General features: G+C 34.8%; 3 protein-coding genes across 3 annotated transcripts; 2 read left to right on the top strand and 1 right to left on the bottom strand.

Moving 5' to 3' along the window:
• Positions 1-2,360: 2,360 nt before the first annotated feature.
• LOC137388797 (peroxiredoxin-like) lies at positions 2,361-10,376 on the top strand. Its single transcript, XM_068075246.1, has 5 exons — positions 2,361-2,397; positions 4,094-4,261; positions 4,641-4,713; positions 8,252-8,405; positions 9,040-10,376. The coding sequence occupies exons 2-5, from the start codon at positions 4,116-4,118 to the stop codon at positions 9,267-9,269; spliced, it is 603 nt and encodes a 200-aa protein (XP_067931347.1). The 5' UTR covers positions 2,361-2,397; positions 4,094-4,115; the 3' UTR covers positions 9,270-10,376.
• Positions 10,377-11,859: 1,483 nt separating this feature from the next.
• Positions 11,860-27,393, bottom strand: LOC137387381 (BUB3-interacting and GLEBS motif-containing protein ZNF207-like). The gene is made up of 8 exons (XM_068073792.1): positions 27,194-27,393; positions 26,582-26,708; positions 21,404-21,554; positions 19,053-19,283; positions 14,177-14,251; positions 13,907-14,082; positions 12,604-12,816; positions 11,860-12,311 (listed from the first exon to the last, which is right to left on the bottom strand). The coding sequence occupies exons 1-8, from the start codon at positions 27,232-27,234 to the stop codon at positions 12,231-12,233; spliced, it is 1,095 nt and encodes a 364-aa protein (XP_067929893.1). The 5' UTR covers positions 27,235-27,393; the 3' UTR covers positions 11,860-12,230.
• LOC137387022 (putative uncharacterized protein DDB_G0282133) lies at positions 14,965-18,718 on the top strand. Its single transcript, XM_068073306.1, has 4 exons — positions 14,965-15,032; positions 16,885-17,142; positions 17,449-17,838; positions 18,325-18,718. The coding sequence occupies exons 1-4, from the start codon at positions 14,965-14,967 to the stop codon at positions 18,716-18,718; spliced, it is 1,110 nt and encodes a 369-aa protein (XP_067929407.1).
• Positions 27,394-27,432: the final 39 nt, after the last annotated feature.

Raw genomic sequence — 27,432 nt, forward strand, 5'->3', positions numbered from 1 at the left:
ATATTTAAATTAATGAAAATAATAGCTATTGAACTCAAATTTCAATCGGCTCCATGAATGAGCCAGCAGGTCTATCGGTTAATGTAATACTTTGAGTGTTTACTGACAAGCAAACATAAAAACCCATCAGCTTTGGATCATGTTACAAGTCAGCTTTAAATTGTAGGTTCAGACTCAAATAGACTTCACCAGATTCTTGGAACAGTTGAGGTATTTTTGCTTCTGTTATACATTACATAAATTTTAAAAAATACTGCAATACGTGCTTGTGACAACTTCAACGCTTTTTAACATTCTAAAATGTTCACACAAAACATAAATGGCATCAATACTAATTTTTGCTTAGGTGATTAAGATTTTGAGTTGTCACCATGAGCTTTTAATAATTGCCACCATGAGCTTTTAATAATTGCCACCAATAGCTTTTAATAATTGCCACCATGAGCTTTTAATAATTGCAACCATGAGCTTTTAATAATTGCTACCATGAGCTTTTAATAATTGCCACCATGAGCTTTTAATAATTGCAACCACGTGAACTTAATAATGGCCACTTGCTCTAAATTTTTACAACAGCTTATTGGTCTTTCTCCGTAAAAGATCTAAAAAAACTCGCAGTTATAATGTTGAGCCCACTACTAATAAGATAAATGTAAGATAACATTAAAATGACATACTAGTAATAATTTAGTAGTACTTCCTACTTTAAACTGTTAATCAAAACCATGGGCTATCATCCGTTACCATAATATGTGAGTCAGCAAAAAAGATGCTCAAATGAAGAAAAAAAAAATTAGTTTGACTTGGAATAATATTAAAATCTACCCTAATAAAATGAGTTATTTTCATTAATTATTATTAATTCATCATCTTATTAGTTAGTGAATGAAGTAGAACACAGAATTTGAATAGAGAATAGTAATCTAATTTCTCTTATGTCTCAGATTACAAAGCACCTGCGCCAGTGTGTTTGCTTTTCCATTTTATTGACTCCCACTGTGAAAATTCTAAACTCTTTTTATCCTTGTTTCATTATGTATGAAATTTTGCCCTAGCTAATACATTTAAAAGAATAAATCCTGTACATGTATCTACTATCACCTAGAGTCTACAAACCTATAAGGAACGTTGGTGTTATAAAGTCATCACATGTTGTATTCCGCGCGAACTATATTTTACATATTTGGGCGACCAATACCACTAAAGTGATTTTCATGTATTATCCTGTATAACTAGTCTATTATCCGGTATTATTCTGTATAGCTATGGTCTATTATCCTGTCATTATTCTGCATAGCTGATTCTATTTTATATTCAGTTGTTGTTTAGTCATCCAAACATACACATCCTGAACTCTCACCTGTCTCATATATGATACATACTACAAGCAATTTAACAGTTGGTCACATGACAAATTTATTAGATTACATCTAAACCATACTGCCTTGTTATGTACCATCTCCAAAGCAGCATTGATTCAGAAAACACGGAATCTAGGCCGAAGACATTCTCTCAAAAATGTTTAAATATAGGCTCTTTTAAAGTGTCTTAAAAAGAACTTACTGTAACGTGCCTTGTAAAAATTTATCCTTAGTACTGCCTTGTTGGTTTATTCTTTTCATTTACAGTAAAAACCCAAGTACTTGCAATTATTAGGACTATTATCTCGAATGACTCCTTACACACATACAAACTGGAAACTCACGTAATGAAGTTGCAATGGGAAAATAGCAAGCGATATTTCGAATGGCTTGGATTAAAGTCGTGAATGTTGTTTTCCAAATGAGACTTATAAAAATTGTTTAATATTTCAACGGACAAATTGGAGAACTGCCTATAATCTGGTTTGGATAAAATATGTAGACCTTCATTTAAAACATGTCAATATACTGCAAACAGTTCGTTGTGGTGCAATTCTTCGATGAACACTGCAATAGAATGCGAATGTAATGATCCTATCTCCACAATTACAGCAGTCATAGATTTAATTTCTACAAGGTAGATTTCCTATTAAACAAGAGTCGCTAGCACACACGCTAACAATTTTTCATTGTAAAGTTCATTATGTTAGTATTTGACATACATCAGCAACCAACAGCGAATTTAGGCTTCTTTCACAAACAATAAACCAACGAGACGGCAGCATTTGTAGCAACCGGAACCGGCTAAATATTACCATACCTTTTCAACAAGAAAATCTAGTAGCTATTGGTTAGAACGTCGTTCTCGGTCAGTTAATTGGTTAAGTAGTTATCGAATCACATTCAATGCTAGTCGTGATTTGTGTTAAGGCGGGTCTATTATAGGGTCTCAAACTTCCTATACTCGCAACCGCTTCTATAAGACGTGGTTCCATTATATTTATTTTATGTAGTTGTGGTAACAACAAATCGTGCGGTGAGTGTGCATAAGAACTACTAGCTGTAGGGGTTTTCTATTTTAATCTTTTTGGAAATACCGTTGTTTTAATACTTGTAAAACACAAATTCAGCGTTGTGCAATCGTTTCACTAATCTATGTATGGCTAGTATGAGTCCAATTGTTTAAAGACGTATTTGCAACACCTTTTAGTTGATTCTATCAAAAAGTATAGGTATTATTCTGTCATTTGCTGTTGTTTTTTGATGTTTGAGGTGGCCTGACTGCTAAGATGCTTCATTATTAAAATTGACAAAAAATTATTGCTGCTAAAACGCTCAGAAGAAAAATATGTGCATGCATATAGCCGCGAGACTGCCCGTCTCTCGCTCGCATTACATCGGCTATTGCTATCAAAGTCGATTGTTAGGCGGCTCTATTGGCATATATTTTAATTTATATTTGCTAATAATTGCCACAATAGAATTTTTAATTTAATCACTTATATATTGTTAAAATTCTGTTGTTCGTCAATAAAACGTGGCTTTTCTGGAGATGCAGACCTGCTAACCTAAGAGTGGGACAATGCTTGAGATTTGGTTTTGGAGCAATTGATGTATCAATGATAGTATATATAAAATTGTGGAAATTGGGGCAAAAATCTCCCGCATTTAAATTTTTTTGGGAGTGATTGTGTGAGAGTTGGTAGGTATGTGCAGATGCTCACGAAAACGGACAAATACTTGATGTTAAATAGGGTAAAATTATCTTAGCTGCAATGTACCCTACTGTCATATCATTATGACAATTTCACTACTGTAGACCTTCAATCCAGATTCAGCCTATAAAGTATATTGGTGGTCGCTAAGCTTTTTTCTCTACTCATACTTAGCATCATGAATGCAAGTGCCTCAAGTGTGCTTGTACCACATACATATTTAATCACAAAGTCATTGTAAAGTATGCAACCATAAAACATTGTGTTTTTGTTTTGAGCAATTCTACTTGTGATGCAAATTGGAGTAGAAGATAGGTTGACTTTCAATGCTAGTCAGTTTATGCAGGATTTCAGCGGCCCAAGGTGACATAACTCTGAGCCAAACCAATATGTGGCTAAACACTGATAATATGTCAATATTATGGATACATACTTCTCGAGCAATGCAGATGCTAATTATATTAGACACATGCTAAGTTCTCTAGAGACATAGATGCTAATTATCATGGACACAGACATCTCTCATGCGCAGATATACAGACGCCCATCATTATGAAGGTGTAATAAGTTGCCATAACAATGAAATTGTCTTGCTACCAACCATCAACTGTGAAAAAAGTTTCAATCTGAAAAACCACACCATCAATGTTATGGCATTGGTATTATGCTGCTATAAACTGCCTCAACAAAGTACAACTAGCTCTTTGGTTTTTACAAGTGCTAAAACATGTCAGCCGCGACTATATATTAAAAATATGATATAGCAAATGCACATTTTAGGCTTTGAACGGAAGCTAAACATTTCTGGTAGGCTACATAAAAGAAAAGTAAGTCAGTAAAAGCTTGGTTTGTTTCTGCCAGTTTACTTTCATACGCATCACTACTCGCTTTAGATCTGTTTGGTGTTCATTCGTAACAGTATTCTTTTTGGGTCTGTGAACATTATATTATAACATTATAACTGGATTATTAATTTCATATTAGTAATCACAACTTGATAACCAAAACTGTTAGCAGATACTTGGCTAGGGAAGGCATCATGACGGCAGAGATAGGACAGCTGCGAATTACCAAACCCGCACCTTATTTCTCCAGCACAGCCGTGGTTGATGGAAATTTCAAAACCGTCAAGCTGTCCGATTATAAAGGGAAATACGTGGTTTTGTTTTTCTATCCTCTTGACTTGTAAGTTGAGAACAACTCTTGCTATTAGCTTCACATCTGCTAAGGAGTTACAGACAGCATATGCATTATGTATGTTACAATATCATCCTTAGCATTCTGCCACAGCTATAATGCTAAACCTTGTGGGTTTAAACACATATAACTTATCTAGTGTCAAACTGAAGTTGTTTCAAGTAGCATTTTACCAGCTATGACCTATCATACTCTGCAAGTTAGTTATGCATTAAGCCTTGAAGGACTTAACTACCATGTTCTCTCTATTTACTGCTTGGTGCTATTGATTAATTCTTTTAAATTTATTGATTTTCTTAGCGAATGAGGTTACCAGCACTTAACTGTTTATTTAGCCATAACTCACAGTATGCTTGCTATGTTGCAGCACATTCGTGTGTCCAACAGAAATCATCGCTTTTAGTGACCGAGTGTCGGAGTTCCATTCTATCAACTGTGAGGTATGCCAAACATGTGCCAACTAAAAGCGGCAATTATCCTAAAACTAAGTATTGTAAAATGCTCAGGGTTAATAAACATGCAAATTGGAAAAACTTTGTAACATGGTATTTGAATAGCGCATATTACATTTTAAGTTTACTGTAACTTTTAGTGGTATTTTTTGGTTTTACCATTGGGATTTCACCAACATTTGTGACGTTTCATTTCTTATAGCTATCAATGTAAATTTAGACCAAACCAACACCAAGTGACACCTAAACATATCCTGAAGCCAACTACTGTAAAAAAGCTGTAAATCAGCTTTCCAGCATTTGTGAGGAGTTCGATATTTCTTTGGCAATGTATATTATTAGACCGGTTACTAAGACGATTAATATTTTGAAGCACCTAAATTATTTAACGTAATTCCGGCAACCATGTTCTAGTTTTAGTTTTACCTGTTCTAGTTTAGAAAAATAGGTTGAAATAAAATATTTGATATACAGTACATTAAGATTAGTCGTGATGATTGGGGCACTCAATGTATCAACATTTGGTGGTAACTTTTCTACATTATTATGCTTAGCAATGGAAAATCTTTAAATGAATAAACTTTGTTCCAGAATCGGGATGGCAGGTCTATCGGTCAGTCTTATGAAAACAGCTATGGCGATTTCACACTGCTGTTCGTAATTTGACAGAACAGCAAATCTGCATAGAATGAAACTGCGTAAGCAGTTGATGTTGTTTTTGACTAATATCAGAGCTATGGTTAGGTCAGCGGGGATTTAAGTTTTACTGCTCAAATATTTTACACAAACCCTATTGAAAGAGATTTGAAGTTGAGAAATGGTTGAGAGATTTGGGAAGCAAATAAAGCGATTTAGAATGTTATTCTACCAAGGAAATTAATTTTAAAATCCTATCTCCATGTACCGGTATTAATAGATAATTTCTTGGACATAAAACAAAAGCGACAGTCAAGTCAGCATAACCCTAGCATCGTGAAATTACCTCCGAGGGTAGAGTGGGTCATAAAATAATTTAGCCCGTCATACTCTGTGCTCTGACAATGTGTTTCCAGGCAAAAGGCACATGCCTAACAGGTCTCGATTGCACCATGGCAGTCAGCAACCAATGAAACTGTGTGCAGAAGTAGCAGGTTCCCTTTCTTGACCGCCAACAGTTTACGCATTTTCATTTCATGTATTATATTTTGTTTTTGAAAATATCAAGATACAGTATTAATAGCTACTAATTGAATTACAATACATTAGTTGAGTTGGATACTATTTGCTACGCACGGGTAATTTTATTTACTTAAATAAGTTTTCGACTGATTGAATTTAAAATAAAAATGTGACAGTTACACTGTATTACGTAGAAAAAATGATTTTTTTGTAATTGAAGCAATGTCTTGCTAATGCTGCCTAACCGATCTTTATATTTTCTACAAATTTGCTATTCATCATAAGTCATACCTCAGTCTACCAAATTACCAAATAAAATCATTTATCAAATAGATGTCAAGGCCCAACAAAAATTCAATACCAGCAATACGCTTTCATTTAAACTTGAGCGCATAGCAGGTGCAATCAACGAATAATTTTGTTGTTTTAGTCGGAATGTGACCACAGTTCCTACACAATGTATATAATTGATAACAGTCACAAGATGGGAATGTAGCAAAGTAGATCATTTGTAAGCAGCAAAAAATACATTTATATAATCATTTCTATTTAATGAACTAACAATTAAATAAATGTAATTTAAAACTGCAAGCAATAAAATGTCTGAGGTTTTAAAAAAGTTGAATTTTTGTAGCTTCTACTTGGTCACAGAATCAGTATCTTTAATTAGAACACAAGCATTTGACAGTTAAAAAATTACTATGAAATATAAAAGCAACAGTACACTATTGCCACCATGATAGACATTAGCTGGTTACAAATGAATGTCACATGGTTTCCCATTTACCACAACTTCTTTATGTCTCACTTTTCACATCAACCTGTTTGATAGCTTTCAAGCTCAACAATTGCAAAGAACTGAGAGTTAGGGTATTGCTGTCTAATAGCTGATAAGTCAAAAACTGCTCACTGCTTTTATTACGGCTATTCTCCACATGATTTTTCAATGAAGTGATCTGTAGATTAACTTCAATTGAAACTCACGAAATAAACGTATTATCACAATAGACTGAAATGATCTACTTTTATTGAAGAACATACTTGGGCCAAGGTGTGAGCCTTGGTGATATATAGCAAGAAAGCTGATGTTTATTGATCAAACTCAAAACCCATAATTGCGCACCGACAACTTTCTTTTTTGGTAGTCTAACAGAAAAGATTCTTTCAGAATTTGATGTATTTATGAACATGACATAATACCTTCAATGCTCATCGCTGCAAGACTATTAAGCCAAGTTTGGAAAAAATTCGCTTTTTTGTTTAGATCAATTTTTTTGTTTGAGTTGACGATAGGTTTTTATTTTTTCGTTCATTTTGCTTATGTAAATTGTCTATGTATTGCATTGCACATCAGAATGCCGATGAACCCACTGTTCACTATTAGTGACCTACCTTAATTAATTTGATAAATTCTTATACTTCTTGCATTCAACAGTCATATAAAATTATCTGCAAACTATATGTAAGTTGCTGGAGGAGAGCAAGAAACAGCTTCACACAATGTAAGAATAAGAGCATACGACATGAGAAAGGCTCCACAACATAATTGAGCACATTTTATCTAAATATCTTAAACATTTTATCTTGAAATATAAATACAAGCGTTCTGATTTTTTCAGTGCTCAACCTGTTTCTTACATTCGAATGAAACAAAAAATGGAGAATACGCTTTTAATGCTTGCACATGAGTTTCATCAGTTTCATTAGTTTTGTGTTTCAAGTAAAAACTCTTAAGAGAAGCTATCAAGAACAGCAGAAATTTTTGGGTTTACTGACCACCTGTTGAGTTCAGTTGAGTTTAGTACGACCATGATATTTTCATGATATTTTAGTACGACCTCATAAGCTAGATACTGATCTGGGCATTTGATTGGCATCTGCTCGTCTATTTAATTTTCTCAACTACACGCTAGTAAGTTCATCTTGTGACTTGCTTTTAACTGTTTCCACACTACAACTATATGCTGTATCTCTAAATAAACTTTTAAGTTGTCTTCAAAGATCCCTCTGTAGCATGTACTACACATTTAGTTAATTATCTCCATATAACTTGCTATGCTAATTCATGATAGGGGGTGTTTACAGATTTGTTATACACACAAGTGTAAAAAAACAATGGTTTTTGATAGTCATGAAAAAAATTGTGACTTGACTCATTTGATTTTTTTCATGCCCACACTGTAAATACATTAGGTGTTGTGTGGTAGTCAGAGGAACACCTGTATGCAGATATAACTTATCTAGCTTTATCAAGATCACCTTATGCAAAGGGTAAGACTAACCATGAAAATAATAACAGTAACAAACGCATTGAGCTCAAGTCACTATCATTACTGCTTTACACTCTTTGTTACTGTTAATGTTTTAGGTTCTAGCGTGTTCAACAGACTCTCAATTCAGTCACTTAGCATGGACTAACACTCCAAGAAAACAAGGCGGGCTGGGAAACATGAAAATCCCAATTTTGGCAGATAAAACTTGTGAGATAGCTAAAACCTATGGAGTATACAAGGAGGATGAAGGTAATCGATTAACTATCCAAGTATCTTATGAGGAATATTTATTCCTATCAAGCAAGCTCCAAATCGGTCTGATGCATTTATAACTTTGAACTTGTGAATCGATTTCAGTTCAACAAGTTGAGCACTCCCCTTTTCTGATATGTCACAACTATTATAAAACTAAGTGCTTGTGAATCGTATGACAGTTTACTTATTAAAAGATAAGGCTACTAGGCTTGGATGTCAGAAACTGATAGCACAATTAGTTAACATAATGGACAAGCCAATTGCACTGCTTTAGGCTGTGCTATGGACCAGTCATTGCCAATATGTACATTAAAATTATAATTAACTGATTATTTCTTTAGTACAACTTTGTTATACTGTATTGCTGTTCAATTGTGACATTGTTCAAATGCTGTTCAATTGTGACTTCAGCAATCACATAGTGGACAAAAACTTTACAACTGTCATTCATGTTGTATCAAATTGCCTTTTCTAGACAAAATATTCATAAGTATTACTTATGGAATTAAAACTTAAAAAATACACCTATCGTTCAGTTGCTAAATATAAATGTTGCTACGTAACAACTCAGTCTCAGGAAGATCTATCCCACCATAAAATCTGCAGCCCCTCATTTATTGTTTTACAGGTGTAGCTTTTCGAGGACTTTTCATTATCGACAGCAGCGGGAACCTGCGACAGATCACAATAAATGATCTGCCGGTTGGAAGATCAGTCGATGAAACACTCCGATTAGTACAAGCTTTCCAGTTTACAGATAAACATGGAGAAGTATGCCCAGCAGGATGGCGACCCGGGAATGACACCATCAAGCCTGACCCAAAGGGTTCGAAGAGCTATTTCCAAAAGAAAGAGTAGCCAACTGAAAGGGTTCAAATCACTGGTTTCAAATCGCAAAGGTGGAAGCGTGGATTTGTCCTTGAATGTGCCTCAGCCAATACTTGATACTCCACTGTTCTATACAAGATAGTACCATTTTAGAAAATTCTTATCATCAGTAATATTTGTTTGTACTGTTTAATACTTTGGCCATTAACAATAAATGTGTCCCTTGACTGTAATAAACAGAAAATATTGAATAACTTATCATAAGCTATAATTGATCGCTGAGTAGGCCTAATTACAAAGCCAAGACTTGGGAGTGAGCCCTATGCTAGATAGTAATCAAAGCTTGGACCTCACTGGTTCCAAATGACTCAATTAGATAAGAGTACTTGATATACTTTAACAAATATTTACCGAAGCATCCATAATGCAGTAAATGTGGGCACAGACCCGCACAAGCCAAATAAAATTGATTGTGCCATACTAATAATGGTTCAAACAGCAATTGTTATCAACCATAGCAACCAAAGTACAACATAATTTGTAAAGGTAAAACACTAACTTGACAATAATGTCGAGACACATGGTTACATACAGGAATTTTTGTTCTTGATAACTGTGTTTTGCACTTGAAAGCATATGAGAGTTTACCCATTTAGCTAAAGGAGATGCAATAACAGCTGAAATCTACATCCAGGATTCAAAACTTTTAAAGTGAAGGGGTGATTTACCACAAAGCATTACGGGCTAGACACAATGAAATTTGGTTAGTTATTGTGAACTGCAGGTGACAAGCAACCAATATGCCGATGTAAATATTGTGTTATAGATGTTTGTGTTACTCTGTAAAACTGGTATTGGTCAGCAAGTTTTAACTGTTCAGTTTGAAATTTGGAGTTATTTTCACATTTCTTTAATGCGCATTATCATCACCTTTGGAATTGCACTTCCATTCATGCACCTCTTTAGCAAGGAGGACACAAGTCTTGATAACTTGAGTATTTGAGATTAAACAATTGACTTCAGACAATGACAACTCCGAGTTAAACACCCCAGATATCTTTCATTACGCCAAACAAATGGAATTTAATATATGAAGAATTACTGATATTACTATGGTTCAAAATGGTAACAATTAAGGTTTGCTTATATTGCTACTTCGTTATATCCAACACTCACAAGAGAACAGCTTGACCACCCCAAGTAGGGTGAGGTAAACACATGATCAACTTATGACTTGGTTTCTTTTTAAGGAATGAGGCTTTAGATGCAGTTGGTGATATGGGAAACCCTTACGCAAAATCTATCAGTTCTCCTCTGATAGTTACTAGAAAAACCTGGCTGTAAAAAGAAAAAGACCAGACCTGTTCGCAACAAGCCATACAAGCTGCACCATGCACAAATATACATACTTTTTCGGATCACAGAAACCGAAAAGTAAAGAGAAACCGAATAAGAAATTGGCAAACATGAATAATTGACTGAGACTATATTTCAATTGGTCTCCAACATCAAGACAGAAGGTAGCGAAGAGGTCAAAAAGCACCAACATGCTATAAACACCCAAAAAACCAGAATAAGACTTCTTAAAAGATGGGACAGCTCAGAGGAGCACAACCTTCGCAATCACCTCAAGTATGAACACATCATTCTAACTCGGACACAAGGAGTAAGTTACAACAACCAAAAAAGTAAACGGCAGTCTAAAAACCACAGTGAAGATGGTTTGCAAGAGGCAGCCAGAACTAATTTATAAAAATGTCATCCAACACATTGCTTGACATTGAGCATATCAAGTGTGTTGGAACAGAGTGATTAAACCTAATAAAATGGCTTCTTCTAATAGATTGGTGAATAATTGAAGAATATAGAGTTCGGTGCGTAAAGATATGGAATACTCCAATGAGAGAGCATAGGAAGAAGATAACTGAAGAGGAAGATCGATGATCGACAGGCCAGGAGAACTATATAGATAATTGTAGAAATCAAGCAAATGTATGAGTGGTTATATGTGAAAGGGACGTGACAAGCTTTAGCAGATAGCTTGCATGGTGCAGTATGAATGAGATATATCATGAAGCATAGGACAAATCAATAGAATATGCACAATGGAAGCAGCGTGTGATGAATAAACAGGTGAAATCACTGATGAGAGACATTTTATTATTATTTAACCTGCAACAACTGCGATGGGATACAAATCTGTCACCACTAAAGAGTGGGGGACTGGCTACAGATGCTGCCATTCCTCATGTCATCGCCAGATGCCACTATTACCCATTGCCAAAAGTGATGGACTTTAGCCTCATTTACAGACTAAACTTCATCAATCCTCGCCAGATTTGCTTTACTTCCCCACTATTTGCGCAAAGAGAAATGGCCGCACTTGTATACAGACCCAACAGCCTAGGCTGTGACTTTACATAATACATGTATTGCCACAACCTCACACACTGCGACCGGCACTGCATTGCACAACACATTACAGTTATCATAACATAATGGGATGCTGAAACTGACTTGCCTGGATTTTGAGTCGAGCAATGAGAAAAGAGCCTACCTTTATATTGACCAACGGAGGGAATGCCACCACTGTTCAAAAATAAGAATAACAGCGTGAATGGATGCAGCAGCCATGGTATATTTTCATGAATAATGTACAAGAATACAAGAGAACATGTGACAGGTCAAATGTGGATAAAAGTCACAAACAGGAGCCTATTAGAGCTTATAAGCCGCAACACAGTACTTGCCTGCATCAATAGGAGTCCATGTCAGTGTCAACAGACAACACCTACATCCAGGCTCCAGTCAAATCATACTTGCAGCACCTGATCACAATTAACTATGACGGATAGCGATAGTGTCCTATTTCCCTACCTGCGGCATACATCGCCTTGTGGGCTATTTACATTTGTACACACAATACTGCCAACATAACGCATGCGAGTGTACTTACTGCATGCCACAGCACCTACCTACTAGCTATCACACCTAATAGCGCACCATTCCGGACGAGTAGTGGATATTAGGAGGTGCTCCCGAGTATTTCGGTAGTTTTGCTCTCATCTCTTCCTGTAAAATGTCAAAAAGCCTTCTTAGCACCGACCTTGTTACAGCATGCAAATGTACTCATTCCGGTGATATTTAATATATTCACAGAAACAAAAGACGTAATGGAACACATGAGTAAGTACTTTATTCACACTAGACAGATATTACTAAATTTTACTCATCGATGGCCACAGACAGGTGGTCGCAAGAGCCCTAGTACTCTTATTTCAGTCAGCATCCGCGCTCTACCTGCAACCAGACAAGCAGGAAACCGAGGACGCACGGAGATGACAAAATGTTAAGGACAACTTACCAGTGATATATCTTCCTCAGGATGAACTATAACCTGACCTGAACCAGATGCGTCCAGTTTCTTCATACCGATGAGAGGAAGCTCGCGACTATCTCCATCACCTGCTGGAGCGGGTTGTGAGGCTGGTGGAGGGCCCCCGACAGTATTGAATGAACCAGTCGGCTCACCCTTTGTAGTTTCAGCTGATGCTGAGAGAGAAGGTTGTGGAGGGGCCTACAACGGGTTGTTCAAGAGAGTATGTCTTCTAGTTAAAATGGGTATTGGCCAAATGTGGCACAGTTGCTCATTTAAAGCACAGTAGTTGATTGCCATACGATACTTTAGAAACATCACTGCAAACTTGGTATAAAAATATTCTAACAGGTAAAGTAAAATTTCAGTAGTGCGTAAAAAAATGAAAGCATGTCCAATCAACCAAGCACGACGCGAGGATCGACAGTCCCATCAATATTGAGATTTTAGCCACCTGCCAACGTGTTCTGGAAGACTGACAACCAGGAAATGAGTTAATTATGTTGACTTACCTAGCAACTTTCAGCTTCATATCAGCTATATAACAGCATTGTGTGTCTTTATAGCGAGTCAAATGAAATATATTCAGCCCTCTACACGGTATGACTATACCAAGTATGTTAGTAATCTTATAATAGAACACTAAATAACCTTAGCTCCTTACTACACACTGTATAGCATTAGAATTAATCAAGGCATTATATGAAACTATGTAAAACACTACAATAATACTCATTAGAAAGATATTTTTATTATTATTTGCTTTGAAGGGTAGGAAGTAGGGATTCAGTGATGTGTAGGTTATGACGGATAAGAAACTATTTCAACTGAAATTAGACAACATTCAAAGTAACTGAGTTTCTACCCTTTTATTATTTCTATATTTCTGTGATTCATTTTTAATTTTTACCAAAAAGTCTGAACACTGTATGTTGGAGATTATTTGGGGTATAGAACAGAATACTTGTTCAAATTGGACATCAAATGTTAAAAAACCTGTAGGTAGAGATGATGACAAGTAGGCATTCTGTAGGTTAACAATAGTTAGGAATTACATAGAGCAACATGCTGCACTGGATGGTTTTGTCTCGGTCATATTTTAGAACTTGTTATAAGCCACATTAGTTGCATTAAACAATTCTGCAGCAAATCCTTTACTAACAAGCAAAATGGCTACTACTACAACTGCTAGATTAAAATTTCCAGCTAGCAGCCAGTTTAAAAAAATGATTTTTAATATATACTTCATACGAAGTTGCAATTTCTCATGAATGGAAAGGCCATCATCTACCTGTGACGTGGCTGCAGGGAAAAGAGGTGGCCTAATGGGCCCTATGCTCGGAGGTGGCTGGGGACCAATTTGATTCGATCCTTCACCATTTGTCCCCGGAGGTGTCCACATAGCTCCTGGCGGTGGAGGGGCTGCTACACGGGGTGGGGCACCCATTCGAGGAGGGCCACCCATACCTGAACATATAGCAAATCAGCAAAGAGTCTTTCTAAACAATTTACTGCCAACCACAAATTTAGAGACGATGATTGTTAAAAGTTACCAACTCACCAGGTGGTCCTCCCATACCAGGTGGAGCCATGCCAGGAGGGGCAAATCCCATTGGCCTCATTGGTCCCATTGGACCTGCAACAACAGATGGTAAGTGAAAACAATTGAAATGAACAGGCATATTCAATGTTTCAGGGAGCTGGTATTTTTAGAACATGAAAGGTCCTTAATTTCATAAGTGAGTCACTATGTTTCCATGATGCGCAGTGCTTCGGAGTTGCGCTATCTCCGAATCATGGAAACGGCGTCTTCGCACTGAAATCACTGCGCACTGATCAGTGCGAAGCCAGTGCAAATTCGCAGCAAGGAAACAGCGACTGCGCAGTGGCTGCGCATAGCTCTCATGCCGTGGAGACGGATTCTTCGAGGGCCATAAACTAGTACAAAGGTTGTCCTGCTAATCTTGTTTTTTACTATTCTTCTGATCTTCTTTCACCTAAATTTAATTATGGTCTGCATTCACGAGGATGATGAGGTGATTACTTTCCTGGACTTTGTTATCGATGCCAACACTTTTTCGAAAAATAGGTGGCAAGTCCTAAATTAACGTTTAAATAATATACTTGAAATACTAATTAAAAATATATTACTATGTAAAAAGTGTGTTAAGGTTTGTAAAACCTTGTGAATGTTTATTGTAAATAAAAGTATGACGACAGAATCATAAAAAGACCGTTTATGACGTTCGGTATCTGTGATCGATTCTATTTCTCCATCAGGCGATTCGATTTATACAATTTCTCATTCTCTGGCTAATTTGCGGTATTTGCTGAAAACCACTGCGCAGCATGGAAACGTACAATCCCCTCGACTTCGGAGGGGGCTGCTTCGAAGTACTGCGCACCATGGAAACATAGTGAGTGACTGGCATGGAAGCAAAAGGTAGCTGAGTGGCATGGGAGCAGCAGATAGCTGAGTGGCATGGGAGCAACAGGTAGCCGAATGGCATGGTGCCAAAGGTAACTGAGTAGCATCGTGTCACAGCTAGTTGATTGCCATGACATCACAAGTAGGTGACTGGCATGTCACAACAGGTAAGTTAGTGGCATGGTGTCACACGTAGCTGACTGGCATGGTGTCTCAAGGGGGAGAATAGCATGGTGTCAGATGTAGGTAAGTGATATGTGGTAAGAGAAGATATGGCACAAAAATTTTGGCATTTGTGTGTATAGTAATGAGTATAGTAATGAGTATAGTAATGAGTATAGTAATGAGTATAGTAATGAGTATAGTAATGAGTATAGTGATGAGTATAGTAATGAGTATAGTAATGAGTATAGTGATGAGTATAGTGATGAGTATAGTAATGAGTATAGTAATGAGTATAGTAATGAGTATAGTAATGAGTATAGTAATGAGTATAGTAATGAGTATAGTAATGAGTATAGTAATGAGTATAGTAATGAGTATAGTAATGAGTATAGTGATGAGTATAGTAATGAGTATAGTAATGAGTATAGTAATGAGTATAGTGATGAGTATAGTGATGAGTATAGTGATGAGTATAGTGATGAGTATAGTGATGAGTATAGTGATGAGTATAGTAATGAGTATAGTAATGAGTATAGTAATGAGTATAGTAATGAGTATAGTAATGAGTATAGTAATGAGTATAGTAATGAGTATAGTAATGAGTATAGTAATGAGTATAGTAATGAGTATAGTAATGAGTATAGTAATGAGTATAGTGATGAGTATAGTAATGAGTATAGTAATGAGTATAGTAATGAGTTTAGTAATGAGTATAGTAATGAGTATAGTAATGAGTATAGTAATGAGTATAGTAATGAGTATAGTAATGAGTATAGTAATGAGTATAGTAATGAGTATAGTAATGAGTATAGTAATGAGTATAGTAATGAGTTTAGTAATGAGTTTAGTAATGAGTATAGTAATGAGTATAGTAATGAGTATAGTGATGAGTATAGTGATGAGTATAGTGATGAGTTTAGTAATGAGTATAGTAATGAGTATAGTGATGAGTATAGTAATGAGTATAGTAATGAGTATAGTAATGAGTATAGTAATGAGTATAGTAATGAGTATAGTAATGAGTATAGTGATGAGTATAGTGATGAGTATAGTGATAAGTATAGTGATGAGTATAGTAATGAGTATAGTAATGAGTTTAGTAATGAGTATAGTAATGAGTATAGTAATGAGTTTAGTAATGAGTTTAGTAATGAGTATAGTAATGAGTATAGTGATGAGTATAGTGATGAGTATAGTGATGAGTTTAGTAATGAGTATAGTAATGAGTATAGTGATGAGTATAGTAATGAGTATAGTAATGAGTATAGTAATGAGTATAGTAATGAGTATAGTAATGAGTATAGTAATGAGTATAGTAATGAGTATAGTAATGAGTATAGTGATGAGTATAGTAATGAGTATAGTAATGAGTATAGTGATGAGGATAGTAATGAGTATAGTGATGAGTATAGTGATGAGTATAGTGATGAGTATAGTGATGAGTATAGTAATGAGTATAGTAATGAGTATAGTAATGAGTATAGTAATGAGTATAGTAATGAGTTTAGTAATGAGTTTAGTAATGAGTATAGTAATGAGTATAGTAATGAGTATAGTAATGAGTATAGTAATGAGTATAGTAATGAGTATAGTAATGAGTATAGTAATGAGTATAGTAATGAGTATAGTGATGAGTATAGTAATGAGTATAGTAATGAGTATAGTAATGAGTATAGTGATGAGGATAGTGATGAGTATAGTAATGAGTATAGTGATGAGTATAGTGATGAGTATAGTGATGAGTATAGTAATGAGTATAGTAATGAGTATAGTAATGAGTATAGTAATGAGTTTAGTAATGAGTTTAGTAATGAGTATAGTAATGAGTATAGTAATGAGTATAGTAATGAGTATAGTGATGAGTATAGTGATGAGTTTAGTAATGAGTATAGTAATGAGTATAGTGATGAGTATAGTAATGAGTATAGTAATGAGTATAGTAATGAGTATAGTAATGAGTATAGTAATGAGTATAGTAATGAGTATAGTAATGAGTATAGTAATGAGTATAGTGATGAGTATAGTAATGAGTATAGTAATGAGTATAGTGATGAGTTTAGTGATGAGTATAGTGATGAGTATAGTAATGAGTATAGTAATGAGTATAGTAATGAGTATAGTAATGAGTATAGTAATGAGTTTAGTAATGAGTTTAGTAATGAGTATAGTAATGAGTTTAGTAATGAGTTTAGTAATGAGTATAGTAATGAGTATAGTAATGAGTATAGTAATGAGTATAGTGATGAGTATAGTGATGAGTTTAGTAATGAGTATAGTAATGAGTATAGTGATGAGTTTAGTAATGAGTTTAGTAATGAGTATAGTAATGAGTATAGTAATGAGTATAGTAATGAGTATAGTAATGAGTATAGTAATGAGTATAGTAATGAGTATAGTAATGAGTATAGTAATGAGTATAGTAATGAGTATAGTAATGAGTATAGTAATGAGTATAGTAATGAGTATAGTAATGAGTATAGTAATGAGTATAGTAATGAGTATAGTAATGAGTATAGTAATGAGTATAGTAATGAGTATAGTAATGAGTATAGTGATGAGTATAGTGATGAGGATAGTGATGAGTATAGTGATGAGTATAGTGATGAGTATAGTGATGAGTATAGTGATGAGTATAGTAATGAGTATAGTAATGAGTATAGTAATGAGTTTAGTAATGAGTTTAGTAATGAGTATAGTAATGAGTATAGTAATGAGTATAGTAATGAGTATAGTGATGAGTATAGTGATGAGTTTAGTAATGAGTATAGTAATGAGTATAGTGATGAGTATAGTAATGAGTATAGTAATGAGTATAGTAATGAGTATAGTAATGAGTATAGTAATGAGTATAGTAATGAGTATAGTAATGAGTATAGTAATGAGTATAGTGATGAGTATAGTAATGAGTATAGTAATGAGTATAGTAATGAGTTTAGTGATGAGTATAGTGATGAGTATAGTAATGAGTATAGTAATGAGTATAGTAATGAGTATAGTAATGAGTATAGTAATGAGTTTAGTAATGAGTTTAGTAATGAGTATAGTAATGAGTTTAGTAATGAGTTTAGTAATGAGTATAGTAATGAGTATAGTAATGAGTATAGTAATGAGTATAGTGATGAGTATAGTGATGAGTTTAGTAATGAGTATAGTAATGAGTATAGTGATGAGTTTAGTAATGAGTATAGTAATGAGTATAGTAATGAGTATAGTAATGAGTATAGTAATGAGTATAGTAATGAGTATAGTAATGAGTATAGTAATGAGTATAGTAATGAGTATAGTAATGAGTATAGTAATGAGTATAGTAATGAGTATAGTAATGAGTATAGTAATGAGTATAGTAATGAGTATAGTAATGAGTATAGTAATGAGTATAGTAATGAGTATAGTAATGAGTATAGTAATGAGTATAGTAATGAGTATAGTAATGAGTTTAGTAATGCAAATAGTATCTTGATTCTATTTTGTACCGAACAATTTTATGAAAGTGAATGTGATATGTTCTAGCCAATGACAGGTTTTGGTGTGATAAAAAATCATCAGTTTTGTTATAGTTTAACTTATCTTTAAATCATAATAATTACCATGCTACAGGTCACAAAATCACTTACAGAAACTGCAAGATAAAAACAATAGAACTCTTCCCAATGTATGTACACAAACAATCTGAATTATTATATTCATGTAAACACCAATAACTGATGTTCAGCTTTAAAGAATTATTATTCAATGTTCACATATGCCTCGGAAGAAGCACACTGAATGTGCTGTTGACACAAGCATATCATACACGTTAGTAACTTGACCATTTTCATAAATTTACAGAAGAAGCGAAACTTACCCATGTTAGGCCCTCCCATATTTGGTCCAAAGTTTTGGCCTCCCATATTCGGACCAGCCATACCTGGACCACCGAAACCTGGGGGACCAAACATATTAGGGGGTCCAAACCCAGGACCACCCATGTTAGGAGGACCAAACCCTGGGGGCCTCATTCCTGGCTGATTATATAATGGTGGTGGTTGCAGTGGAGCAGTGCTGCCACTATTGCTGCTACTAGTACTCGTCTCACCTGGAAGATTCACAAACAAGGCGCACATAATCACATATCCGGGGATCTATATAGCCTGGTTCTCACCTATCGTAACGAGCAGCGGCGGTGATGCAACCGGTCTTTGTTGAGAATCAGCAGATCGGTGAGAGTCTGCGCCAATTGTTTTTGCCGGCAGTTGCCACCGACAAAACTTAACAAGTTGAACTTTTCTACGGTCCTCAGAGTAGATTGCAGGATTTCCTCGATGAGAACTATGCAAAGGCAGCCTGCGCACTCAGAATACATTGTGCGAACGATTTCTGCAATGTCGATTTTCCGATTAATCTATATTTTTAATTATGGTAAAGGAATTAATAGCACCCTGACATGAAAACACGTGTTATATCTTAACTCCAAGCATAAAAGATAGCGTTGTCGAGGAGCAGACAATTTCTTAATAGCGTGATCACCGCTAGTATCGTGGGCGCGGGAAACATACAACCACTTCGGGTATCACCAAAGACTGTAGGCACATCATCGGCTGTTCACGGTGGGGTGAAAACCAGGCTTATTGTAATACTGAGGAGATACATGCCTTATTACAGCACCAGAATTGCGTTACATCACACCTTTGAGGAGCTGACTAGCTCCCTTAAAACTGTTGGATAGACTAATGATTTCACAATTTCAAATTCATTATTTGTCATCACATGCTAAATGTGATGACAAATGTTAAATGCGATGCCAAATGTTTGAAGATTGTCTGTAATACTACATGAAGCAAACCGAGCGTTTGGAGAATTTGACAGCTTCAATACACAATGGTTAAAGCTAGAAGTTCCAGAAGCTACATGAAGAGGATTTGTTTCATATTCGTAACTTGACTATAAGCACAACTTTAAACAATAATCACGGGGTACTCAAACACTTATAAAGTAAACAAGGTCTGACATGAAGTTTTACAAAGATTATAAAGCAAAAACTTTTTTATATTGTAATTGCTAAAAACAAGCGGTGATCGACTTTGCTCTACCCTTTACGAATGAGCACATTTAAATGCTGTCAACTACACATTGTAATCCTGCATGAGTGATACTTTATATTACAGTACTATAATACGATATTAATTATATTTCTTGCACTAATATTATAATACCAAAACATATTTGATCATAAAAACTAATGTAAGTAAAATTAGACATTGCTGATTTTGGAGCTATTGCAATAGCTATATCTATAGCGATATCTATAGTGCGATCTATAGAAATCAATAGTGCATCTATATATTTTAGAGTAGTAACCACTGCCATCAGAATGTAGTTGGGTTTAAACAGTCGATAAACTGTTTCTAACAAATTTTAATAACAAATAAAAAAATTAAAAGTAAGAAGCGTGTTTGCATCACAGCTGTTCTCACAAATTATGTGAAATAGGTTTTTAATTAGATTGTTGATTTGTTATAGGACTTCACAGATGACACACTGGAAGTTTACAGGATTTATGACGTTCGAAAGTTAAAACATAACCTTCAAATAATTTTAAGCACTAATTTGGTTGATATTCAACAAAAGAACACGGTAAACATGATTGCCCGCTAGTGACAAGGTCAACAATTGGCCTACAAAAAAACCTTGAAAAACGAAAATAATGCGGTCACAATGCAGCGCCCATAAAATTAAATTCCTTAGTTTCCCAAGTAGATAGCCAGCTAATTATAATAACAATAATTGGGAGAAATGATGAAGAATGATTACAGAAAAAATACTCCTGATCAATATAGAGCACTGGGTAGGATTTGACATCTGTCACACATCTTTAAAATTGTTTCATCCTATCTAGAATAGGTAATAATTAATGAGACTCAACATGGCTGACATGCCAGTAGCATTGTTTAAAGTGTGAGAGATGCTGCCATTAATGTAGTTCACACACTGCCAGCGAAGCTAGTTTTATGAAGCTTGGTAAGGCACAACATAAAACTACGTAAAAAGTTTTGTTGATTAAAATGATTACAAAAAAGTTTTAAAGAATAGATTGGAAGATGTTCATATCAGCTAATGAAATAATGTAACACATCGCAACAAGAACTCACAGTAGACAATTGTATAATCGAAACATATAGCACCACAATATTGATATCCCCACAATTTCCAACCAACCAGAACTTGAAGATGGTTGCTGACTTGCGCCCTTCTTCTCGTGAGCAATTACATCTTCTTCAGGAATGCCTTCCATGCCATAAATCTCTACCTCTGTGCTGTCTCGACCTGGGAGAGCATTGTGCACCTTTTCGAGCTTTTCCTTATGAACCTGTGACAAGGATAGAAATGCAACCCACCAGTGTGACAAGGATAGAAATGCAATCCACCAGTGTAATAATGCTATCACTACAATCAAATACAAAATGACATTTTGGTAGCCATTTTAGAAAAGGCAAGCTGGTTGCACATGATTTCGATAATTTGAAAAAATATTTAGAATATATCGTAAATTTTCTGATTGAACTCCATGGCGCTCTATTTTTTTAATCCTTCCTCTATAGTGGCGGTCAATTGGAGGTGGTGTTCAAATAGAGGCTGGCGTTGTATTTTTCAAATGGCGCGTCAGAATTTCGGGAAGATAAATTTAGCCCTTTTACAGGCATAGCGAATGTCGCCTATATTTTGTCCTCTTTTTTCGATGGAGCAATATTAAATCTTTTGGATGCAATAACTCAGCTAACTCACCTTCACTTGTCAAAGATCTCTTAATAAATATGCATTGAGAAACTGAGAAATATCTCTACCAGTTGATATCTATTGCTTGCAAGTAACTTACGACGATATTATAGCCTGTGTCCTGCTTTGCAATTTGTTCAAGCTTTCAATTTTAATGTCATTCAAAATTTGAAGATATATATTGATTTTGTCTATATTCACCAATATTGCATAAAAGCCCATTACACTCGTTGGTATGTTTGATACAATTTGCAGCCAAAACTAGCTGTTTATGTGCAATAAATGAGGAGTTACGAGTGTCTATCAATTGTAAGATCAGATTACCGCAATAATGCTATCAAATAATATGCTATAAATCTGCAAATGTATAAGTTATATAAGGATAATCAAGCAAATGCTACAAAGATATATTCATGAACAAGTGACATAAATGAACCATACTTATATTACATGCAGAAACAAAAATTAACATTTTTAAAACAAGCTATTTGCATCATGTTCTCGGATAGCTGCGTTAATTGTTGCTTTCGATGGAACAAACATCTTCTGGTTGTCCAATACCTTCCACAATGTCTTCGGACCTCCACTCTTCTTCTGCACTGCATAACTAGTCGATATTAGCGTCCAAATAATTTTTTGGTAGAGCAAAACTTTTACGCGTTGCATTTGTGCTAAATGCAATGCGTAAAAGTTTTGCTCGTTAAGCGTAACCTTTGTACCATCGCAAATGTAAACCATTTTTATATACATGTACTTTGAAGTATCAAGAACCACTTAAACAAGAAACTACTATTAGCCTGAGGCAGTTATTAATTGTTTCTAAGGTGTTGCTTTCAAAGTTTTAACGAAAAACAAGCTAAAAGATTTGGAGAGTGACAGCAAGAGAAATTGTTATTGATGTAAACGATTATTATTAATACCATTTTGTGGACACTTTTCTAATGATTCCCTGATATTATGGGTCCATTAAGATCAAAAATTGTCAAAGTGGCATTCAAATGGAAATGGTGTTAAATAGAGGGTGGCGTTCTATTTTTCCACTCTTCTTTTATAGTGTTGGTCAAATAGAGGTGGCGTTCAATTAGAGGTTTTATGGTAGTTACAATTTTATTTATGATTATAGTAACATACAACATAGAAAATTTTCAACACATCTTAATTTGAAAAAATATCTAACTAAGCATGAATTAATTTGCAACATGCGATGACTAAAGTATCCCGAAACAGTGCAGAACAGTAAAGCATCAATTATGCTCAGTTTCCCTTTCTATAGTATTATACATCGCTTAATACTTTCCTCTTTTAGTTTTAACCCTTTCGCGGACGAATTTTCAGGACTATATCAGACCCCCTGGGTGAACTAATTTTCCGGAAAATCAATTTCTTTTAAAAGGTTTATACACCCTTTTGTATGTTATTGTGCTCAATGAAATGCTCATGAAGACTAGAACCAGTGGTAGGAGTGACAAAAAAGAAATCATGCAATGCTTTCCTTAGAATTAAAGAATAAAGTTGTAGGAAAACATGAGAAAATGTATTTGGTCTCATTTTTTAATAAAAAAGTGATGAAGTTATTTTGTGGCAATGATGAAGAAAAAGGTAAAAGCAATGATAAAAGAAGTTTGAAACAAGTAAAATTGCAGTTGCTTAAAGGTTTTTAGTTGAAATCCAGCCTCATTGTGTAGCCTATCTTGCTGGCCTGCTTAAAGGTTGACTTGCAACAAAATTCACATCATAATTATTTGATACCAAAAAATTCACCATGTCATACTCGGCTGTGTTGTAAGTGCAAAATAGGTGGAAATGAGATTACAAGCTCTTAAAAGCTCAAAAACTAACAGTTAATCGCAGCCATCACAAAGACGCCGTAGATTGGAATCTTTTTTCCAAAACAGCTCAAATGGGACGTAGTTGAACACAATGGCTTCCGTTTACACTTTCACGCAACCTCATTCATCGAAATATTTTCACAAATATACTTCACGTATTCAATAAAGCCATATCTATTGTCCTTACGCGTCTATTTCATCAACATTGTAATACTGTCACTTTGAGCACTGATATTTCAAAACCCACTGTAAAAATTGGTTCAATTTTTAATCTTAGCTCGAAGTGCATATCATCCTCTGATAAACATGACGAGCCTGTCGGTCACCTGCGATAGTCGAAAAATGCCGCAAAAATTGTTCTCACTATTTGGCAGGAAGTATAGGTCACATGATCAGATTACGATTAGATGATTACATCAAACTGAAGCGAAACTGTAAAGTAGCGAGCATCTACATTTGATAAAGGCTTTCCGGTAGAACCCCAAATGTTTGTCATAAACTAGTGCTACGAGACATTTTATATTGAGCCTTTTATTTCAAGTGATAACATCATGTGTCGAAACAATAACGACAATGTTTGAGTACGTCATCGAAATAAAGAGTTTTCAAACTATGACGTTTTCGTGATAGCTGCGATTAACTGTTCATTTTTAGCTTTCAAGAGCTTGTAATTACATTTCCACAAATTTTGCACCTAAAACACAGCAGAATAAGACATAGTGAACCTTTTGATGCCAAATAACTGTAATGTGAATTTTGTTGCAAGCAAACCTTTAATCATAGTAGTAACAGGCAAAATGTAAAATATGTCAGCTATATGCAAACTAAATGTAAATAGTTTATGTTCATTTGAAATTGGCTGTGTGTAAATGAAGAAACTACCGCTATTTCTACAGTCGTGGCCAAAAGTATTTAACTTTCTTATCATTTTGTGATCAATAAAAATTTTGCTTTCTTACCACGACTCACCACACCACACACTTTTACCAGACGATATACAGTCAAACATGGATAACTCGAACTTCAAGGGACCGAGCAAAAGTGTTCGAATTATCAGAGCATTCAAGTTATCAGAGCACTGTCACAAGTCCATGTATTTACTTATTTATTAGTAGATACATGTACATATGCAAACTATAATATAAATCAAAAGCACAAATGGCTTGTTTCGAATTAAATGCTTCTAATGTAAAGTTTAAAACGTTTTTATCAAAAAGTATAGAAATTTTTCTATCACTTGAGATTGGTTTGTTGTTTGAGGTGATGTTATTGCCAGGACGTTTTTTTAGATTGACATTGGCAAAACTTGATCGTTGTTGAAATGCTCAAAAGAAAAGACAACTTTTTCTTTTGAGCGTTTTACCCACGATCAATTTTGCCGAGTTTTCTTGAAGTTTATGCAACTTCAAGAAAAAGTTACCAAAGAAAAATCCCTTACTTTACCTGGGATTCGTTAAGAGCAACACTCCGAGGCAGTTCAATTAAAAGTTTTACGAGGTTTAACGGTACATTCTATATCACTCACGCTTTTTTAATGGATAGTTATTGAATGTACACACGTATTCTGTGTTTAGGTCAAACGATGAATAGTTTTTTAGCTATGACAACGTATACGTTTAATAAAAACAATTTTAAGACGTTTTAAACATTCAACACTCCGACGTTGATTCAACACGGAATCAACGTCGGAAAACTATTCGTCACGGGCTAGCCGGGTCACGCACTCAAGGATTTTCGCCACGCACATACAAAACAACATGCTGTTTTTGTTTTGTATGTGCGTGGCGAAAATCCTTGCATGCGTGACCCGGCAAGCCCATGCTATTAATCGTATAGCAGTATAAATCAAATTTGACCAAACCTTTAGAAAAGTCGTTGACAAAATTATTTTGCCGATGGTGGTAATAACAACGCTTATGAATTACGAAAAGATGAGGTTTACCTCTATGGCTTTGAATAAAGTGATTTTCTAAAGCGATAACAACCGTTTCAGTAGCCGTTGGGCAAAAAAACAGTTCGAATTAACAGTGTTGAGTTCGAGTTATCTATAGCAATTTATCATTACGTGGGAACGGACCAAAGAAACCGTTCGAATTAACCATGTTTTCGAGCTATCCGTGGCCGAGTTATCCATGTTTGACTGTACATATCAAAGGATTCTTCAAAAGATTTTCTATCCTTTAAAAACATTTATGTAAAACAAAAACTAGCCCAGGAGTCTGTGAGGGCATGTTAGACTGGAATTTTTTTGGCAAAATTTGGGTCAATCTATCACTGAAGCCAATTCCTGGGTAAAAATTGTTTTGTTAGAAGTTTTAATTTTATTACAAAGATTTGATTCTCAGCTTTGATGCGCAATACTTATGGAGTAAGTAATGTCTATTCAAAGTTGGAATAATTTTGCTAAATGGACTAGGCAACAAACGCAGGGGTGTTAATACTTTTGGCCACGACTGCATATCGACACCTCTATTTATCCACCATCGACTATGTGCATAGCCACGAAGATGTACCTCCATTTGCCTGTCTTTGATGTAAAGGCTGGGGGATAACAAAAAACCTTTTAAATTGGTTAATACTTCATTAGTTTCTCATACATAATTTTACTTCTCACATTCAGTTTTTTAAATCATTTCAAGTTTTTAAAATAGATTAAACTCAATGCAGTATTTCTTATAAAAATATTTGCCTCAACTTTTGACAGTTTGAACAAACGTAGCAAATCACATGTCTATATTTTACTGTACAGAATGCAAACTGTTACACGAATACCAAAATGTCCAATATATACCTGAGCACAATGAATCTGTAGTCCTGGGCCTGTATACAACTTCTTGTGGCAAATATGACATTTAAAATGCTTCGCCTTCTGGTGTTGGATGAGTATTTTTTCATCTTCAAACTCTCTGTTGCAGTACCTGATAAATGCTTGATCAAGGGAAACAAAATATCTAAAGTAGGCCGTACAAACATATTTAAAAAGTATCAGCAGTTGCAAAAATACACAAGTTGGGATAAAACAATGATGAAATGAATGAAAGACAATCGGAAACCTAAAAATTCCAAGTGACGACTTTTGAGGAGCAAAACTACCTACCATACATTTGCTGTGGGCAGACTTCTCTACACCGAGTACAGATGATAAAATTAGTTTTTCTAAACCATAAAAACAATAAATCCAAAGCTTAACTCATCGTTTTCAATTCATAAAAGCTAATTTAATATTAAAATAGTCTAACTTAATGGTAGCTGTATTTCTTAACGTAAAACTTCATCTGAATAAAGGATTGCAAAACAGTATTACCAAAGCGTTAGTACTACATATAAAATATTGAATATAATTTATTACAAATAGAAAAAGGGATAGACTTTTAATGTAGCCAAAGGGCGAGTTCAAGGATACCAACACCAGGGTTTTGATTGCTTTTTCTTTTTCCTGCCCATTATAAAATATCACCTAGTTTTAGTAGCAAATATTTTCCTTATTAAAAATTAATAATCTTTGTCCCTCTAGTTATTACGGAAAAGGAAAAACAGTCGTCGACTAATTTTATTACAAAATGGAAATGTTACGCAAATAGTACTATCTTTATCGCAAATGATAGTCCGATGCCACTATACAATAAGCACGCTAAATAATCT

This window comes from Watersipora subatra, chromosome 2 (assembly GCF_963576615.1).
Source record: "Watersipora subatra chromosome 2, tzWatSuba1.1, whole genome shotgun sequence".
Classification (NCBI taxonomy): Eukaryota; Metazoa; Bryozoa; class Gymnolaemata; order Cheilostomatida; family Watersiporidae; genus Watersipora; species Watersipora subatra.

Bases quoted from the DNA above. Each gene is read 5' to 3' on its own strand.
- LOC137388797 (XM_068075246.1), top strand. From the start codon at position 4,116: ATGACGGCAGAGATAGGACAGCTGCGAATTACCAAACCCGCACCTTAT. The intron at 4,262-4,640 runs GTAAGTTGAGAA...GCTATGTTGCAG, and splicing joins TTTTTCTATCCTCTTGACTT to CACATTCGTGTGTCCAACAG. The intron at 8,406-9,039 runs GTAATCGATTAA...ATTGTTTTACAG, and splicing joins AGTATACAAGGAGGATGAAG to GTGTAGCTTTTCGAGGACTT.
- LOC137387381 (XM_068073792.1), bottom strand. From the start codon at position 27,234: ATGGGCAGGAAAAAGAAAAAGCAATCAAAACCCTGGTGTTG. The intron at 14,083-14,176 runs GTGAGTTGGTAA...CTATATGTTCAG, and splicing joins TGGTATGGGAGGACCACCTG to GTATGGGTGGCCCTCCTCGA. The intron at 12,817-13,906 runs GTAGATGATGGC...AACCCGTTGTAG, and splicing joins TCCCTGCAGCCACGTCACAG to GCCCCTCCACAACCTTCTCT.
- LOC137387022 (XM_068073306.1), top strand. From the start codon at position 14,965: ATGGAAACGTACAATCCCCTCGACTTCGGAGGGGGCTGCTTCGAAGTA. The intron at 15,033-16,884 runs GTGAGTGACTGG...TAATGAGTATAG, and splicing joins CTGCGCACCATGGAAACATA to TGATGAGGATAGTGATGAGT. The intron at 17,839-18,324 runs GTATAGTAATGA...TAATGAGTATAG, and splicing joins AGTGATGAGTATAGTGATGA to TGATGAGTATAGTGATGAGT.